This window comes from Vespula pensylvanica, chromosome 11 (genome assembly GCF_014466175.1).
Source record: "Vespula pensylvanica isolate Volc-1 chromosome 11, ASM1446617v1, whole genome shotgun sequence".
NCBI classification, from domain to species: domain Eukaryota; kingdom Metazoa; phylum Arthropoda; class Insecta; order Hymenoptera; family Vespidae; genus Vespula; species Vespula pensylvanica.
In genome coordinates, this window is record NC_057695.1 from 5,487,297 (window position 1) to 5,492,953 (window position 5,657).

Consider the following 5,657-nt stretch of genomic DNA (forward strand, 5'->3'; position numbering starts at 1 on the left):
GATGAACCCCAACAATCTCGATCGCTTTTATCGTATCGAAAATAAATGAAAACTCGAGAGAGTCGATACTCTTTTACCGCGACATGATCGAATATTCTCTCGCGAGACGTCGAATAAAGGGGTGGGGGGAGGGGAAAAAAGAAAAAAAAGGAAATAAAAAGAAGAAAGAAGAAAGAAGAGAGAAGAGGAAAAATGAAAGGAGGAAAAGAAGCGAAGGAGGAAGAAGAAGCAGAAGAAGCAGAAGAAGAAGAGTATTCCTCGTCGTAGGAATTATTCAGTAGGGAAGCCTTCATAGGAAAGAAAGAAAGAAAGAGAGAGATGGTTAGACGATCGACAGAAGTATTTGTTATTCGAGTCTCGAAATATCCCTTTTCCGTAGCATACTACAATATCGGTGGCACAGCTTTATGGATCCATAAAAGAATGAAGGAGAGTAACAGCAATGGCACCAACAGTAACGCCAACGGTACCACTATCACTAAAACTAACACTAGCACTAGCACTAGCGCTAGCACTGACACTGGCACTAGCACTAACACTAACACTAACGCTAACAGTATCACTACCACTCTGTCATCTGATAGATCGCTATCAGCAGTAACAAGAGTCTCAAGAAAAGTTTTGATATTTCACGAGCTTGTTAATTCTTCCTCAAACTGGATCGATTTCGCCTAACGTAGATGAGTTTACTCGTCCCTAGATCCAACGTAATTCCCATCGTGCTTTCGACACGATAGAGATAGATAGATAGATAGGTAGGTAGGTAGGTAGGTAGGTAGGTAGGTAGGTAGGTAGATAGGTAGATAGACAGAGAGAGAGAGAGAGAGAGAGAGAGAGAGAGAGAGAGAGAGAGAGAGAGAGAGATTAGTCCGTCTAGAGTAGGTACGCGATGTTTAATAATACCTCGACACATTCGCTGTCTCCTGGGACACCCATCGATCCTACAGCCCGTAATTAATTATCACCCGACAAGGAAGCCAGAATTATTTCTGGCCTTGCCTTCTGACCAACTAGAAAAGGATAGAGAGAGAGATAGAGAGAGAAAGAGAGAGAGAGAGAAAGAGAGTCTGCAATTTAATGTTACCAAATGAGACACTATGAGAATATTCCTTAAATGTCGAACGATCCATCACATTAAAAATTACTGGAAGGAGAGAGAGATGATACTATGAGATATGTCTGTTAACTAATATCTACTAAATAATTCATATTACTTCAATTTATTCAATTATCTATATTTGTCTTCGTCTATCGATAATTAATAAATTTATTGTCTATCTTCTATATATATTATATATATATATATATATGTTTATATATATATATATTTCTTTTTTGTTTCTTTCTAATCAATTTTCATACAAATACATTTATCTATTACTCTCTTCTTCTCCTTTCTTTTCTTTTTTTCTTACCCTTCAATTTCACACGAATTCTTTGAAATGCTTAACGATTTAGTCGAAAAATCTGTAAGAATTCTTAAGAAAGAAGTAAAAGAAGAACTAGTAGAAGAAGAAGAAGAAGAAGAAGAAGCCACAAAGTCTCTACGAAAGTGGATAAAATAGGAGTCTGCTTCCGTAGGATTATTTCACGCGTGAAAGAAGAAGAGAGCTAGGAGGAGATGAGAACTTATGTGTATGTATTATACATATACACATACACATGCAAAATAAATAGATAGTTACCATACAAGTCGAGTATATATAAGTATATGTGCGCATCTGTATATGTGTGTTCGCTAAGTTCTGATATAAAGGCAGCTCGCAAAAGAGAAGGTCGTATTGTTAAGCAGCCATCCGAGAAGCAAGCACAGACAGAAAGAGAGAGAAAGAGAAAGAAATAGAGAGAGAAAGAGAGAGAAAGAGAGAGAGAGAGAGAGAAAAGAGAAGAGAAGCACAAAACTAAGTTCGTCCCGCGTATTTAAACTTTTATTCGAAAACTTTTTAGTATCATTTCGCATCCTGCTGGATGCCGTGCGACCTTGCGTCCTGGTTGTTTGCAAGCCAAAAAGGAGAATAACGAAAAAAGAGGAAAGAGAGAAAGAGAAAAAGAAAAAAAGAAGAAATGAAACAAGAAAGTAGGATAGAAAAGTATTCGCAAAGGGCCTTGGAGTACGAACGAAGGGACTCGTCCTCGACTTTCCTTTTATATCTAAAAATATATACATATTTCGTATGTATACATATATATGTATATATACATTTATACATAGATAGATAGATAGATAGATAGATAGATAGATAAACAGATAGATAGATAAATATATATACATATGTATATATATATATAGTAGACAAAATGGCAGATGAAAATCGAGCTAGCTTTTTACTGAAACTTCTCTCAAGAATTTCTAGCGATACACGCGAGACCAACCCTTCCTCTTACCCCACCCCTTCCCTTACCTTATAACCCCTACCTCGTGCTCGCGAAAGATCGCAATTTGTATAATCCAAGCGATTATGGGGAACGAGATAAGTGGAACACTATCTCACGCGTAAGATGCGCCAAGCGTATAAAAGTGTACGGGCCCCTTGTCGGACATCACACGGTGTGAGCTAAGTCTTTGCCAAGAATAGAATACAGGCTTGACTTTAAGAATGATCGTCTTTCTAAAAAGTTTCAATTTATTCTTCCTTAACTCTGTTATATTTAGTTTGAGATAGGACTAAATGGATTTTTCTTTCAAATTTTCCTTCTTCTCCTTTCTTTTTTTTTCTCTCCTTATTTTTTTGTTCCGTTTTTTTCTTTTTCTTTTTCTTTTTTTTTTTGCGAAAAGTTCGCCAATTTCTTCATTTTTATTCCTCATAGTTTGCACAATGAAAGTTTCAGGTTTCTCTTTTCTTTCCTCCTTTGACAGCACTTAGTGTAAAAATAGACAATTATTAATAGGCACGTTAATTATCGGTCAATTTAATTTGCAATAGCATCCTCTCAAAAAGAAATTTTATATATTTTCTTTGCAAATGAACAAAAAAAGAAGAAAGAAATAACGTTCACGACCAGTTACATGTAAAAAAAATTATATTACGTTCTATCAGCAATTTCTTTATCTTTCGGAATAATGGCCGATTGAAAAGTATCCCTTAAAAAAGGGGAGGTCATTCGTAAAGATCGAACGACATTGAACGAAGAGAGACATTCCGTTTGATTTTCTCGCGCGAAAGCATGCTTTGTCCGTTCGATGGGACAACGATCGTTGGGACATCGAATGCAACAAGTTGAACTTGGCTCGTTTTCAAAGAAGCTGTTGGAATTGATCAAGCTGACACGCGAAAGCTCGTTTTACAGCGTCACTCCAAAACGAACGATTGTATTGAATTCTTAACTTATTTTCTAATCGATAAAAATATACATTGCGAATTTGTAAAAATTAGCCAAGTACAAAAAAAATCGCAATTTTTTCTCTTCAAATCTTTTAATCCTGACGTTTCAAAAACACATGGACAAAAATTCTTCTTTTCTTTTCTTTTCTTTTTTAATCCTTCGATTAAGACATTAAAAATTAAAAAAAAGAAAAAAAGAAAAAAGAGAAATTCATTCCGAATCAATATCATTCGTTTATTAATATTTTAAAAATATAGAAATTATTTAAATATAACATATACATAGAGATTAGAGATAAAAAGGAAAAGATTATGCATTTTTTGTCGGATTATAATATATTCAACAAAAAGAAAGAAAAAAAAAATAGAAGTAATTTTTTTTTTTCATTCTTTTTTCAAGAACATAATTCTAATCCTTGTAATCCTTTTCAAACTCAACACTATTAAAGAATAAAACACAATATAAAGACCAAAAAAAAGAAGAAGAAGAAGGAGAAGTTACAACGACAGGTAACAAATATTCTCTCTCGTGACTTTTCAATCAAGCCAGATCACAAACGTACGCAACGGAAGATACTACAACAACACTACCAGCATCGCCACTACCATCATCACCATCAACAACAACAACAACAACAATACCAACAGCAACGGCAACAACAAGAACAACAACACAACAGCCGTAGTAACAAGCGACAATGATCGACCGTTTAAATATGAAAAACACGATGGAAGCCGAAAAGACGATCTGCTGCCAGTCACGGATTCGAAGTTTTTTTTAGCTGACAGAAGACAACGCTGACGCTCTTTAATCTCCGTTCTTCGATAAAAGCTTCAACTTCCATTTGAATACGTTTGAGTTCGATACATCGACGTGAATCTGGTTTGAATGCTGCACGCGACGGCCTTATGCGCGTGATGTGGAATAGTGCTGTGTAGAGAGAAATAAAAAGAGAGAAAAAAATAGAAAGAGAGAGAAAGAGAGAGAAATAGATAGATAAATAAAGAGAGAGAGAGAGAGGTGGTTGCACATGCTGGATTATCGATGAATAGAGAAAGAAAGATATATGATAAATGTTTAACATGTTAACATAACGATATTGGATGATCAAAAAAAAAAAAAAGAAAAACAATCAAAATAAAAGAGAAGGGAGAGAGAGAGAGAGAAAAAGAGAGGGAGAGAGAAGGTATAAAAAAAACAAAATAATAATAATAATACAAAAAAATAAAAAAAAATCCTCTCCGAAAAGAATCGCACAACTTGTGCGCGTTTTTGCGCTTATCCTATGACTGGGTCACATGAGAAAAGGTCCTAATCTATTTTCAGGACGAGCGAGCACACCTCCACCAGCAAAAAGGCCGACTACCGTATGGCCATCCTCTTACAACCCGTATTCTCCGAAAAGGACGGAAAGACCATCGCCATCGAGCGAAGACAGGGTCGACAGGCCTAAACAGAAACTACGTGGTGATTACAGTACAGGTGAGGCTTTCATTCTCTCACCTGACCTCGACACCTTTCCATCTTCTCTCTCTCTCTCTCTCTCTCTCTATTTATCTATCTATCTATCTCTATCACATATAGACATACAACCACACGTATGATCACTCACTTATTCTCTCTTTTCATTTTATCTTTCAACACTTTGGTTCATTCAGCGAAATGTCATTTCTCTTCGTCAGTCATCTCTATTTATCTCTTTCTCTCTTTTTCTTTCACTTTCCCTCTTTTCCTTTCTCTCTCTCTCTCTCTCTCTCTCTCTCTCTCTCTCTCTCTCTTTTGTTTTTTTTAAATATTTATTTTAATTCTTTTAACATATTTTCATCATATATTGTACGTATTATTATATCTCCTGTAATGGCCTTAAATGATTATTTATTCAAGCTTACAGGATCGATAACAAATATTTTCCATTTTTCCTTTTTCGTTCGTTTGTTTGTTTCACTTGTTTCATTTATTTATTTGTCGATTTATTTATGTACCAGGTATATCCATTATATTGATCTATTTCGCTTCTTTCTTCCTGCTTCTTTTTCTTTTTCCTCTCTTCCCTTTTTTATTTTTATTTTCCTTCCCCCCGTATTCTTCGCGTAGCAATCATCTCTTTCCTTTTTCTTTCCTCTTCGTTTCTTTTCATCCAAACAGCCGAACGTTTTTCATCCAAGCATCACATTCACACTCCGCTCGCTTTTAATTTTCTTCGAAGCTCCGAATCCAAATCATGCAAGTTCAAAGAGAAACTCGAAGGACTGAGACGCAACTCACATTAGGTGGGGGGTGGGTGGGGAGGAGGAGGGAAGGAGAAGGTTAAGAAAGGGAGAAGGGACTATGTA

General features: G+C 35.7%; 2 protein-coding genes across 15 annotated transcripts in view; one reads left to right on the forward strand and one right to left on the reverse strand.

Moving 5' to 3' along the window:
• LOC122633024 (lachesin) overlaps positions 1-5,657 on the forward strand; it is a 233,225-nt gene that overhangs the window by 202,381 nt on the left and 25,187 nt on the right. For 7 of the 8 annotated variants that reach the window (XM_043820464.1, XM_043820460.1, XM_043820462.1 and 4 more), the window contains one exon: positions 4,651-4,806. The exons of the other annotated variant lie outside the window; for it this stretch is intronic. In XM_043820464.1, the coding sequence (XP_043676399.1) occupies positions 4,651-4,806 (156 nt within the window). The remainder of the gene's footprint in view (positions 1-4,650; positions 4,807-5,657) is intronic. 8 annotated transcript variants of the gene reach the window in all.
• The window catches only part of LOC122633029, a 188,436-nt gene that overhangs the window by 128,913 nt on the left and 53,866 nt on the right, over positions 1-5,657 (reverse strand). The window lies entirely within an intron of this gene.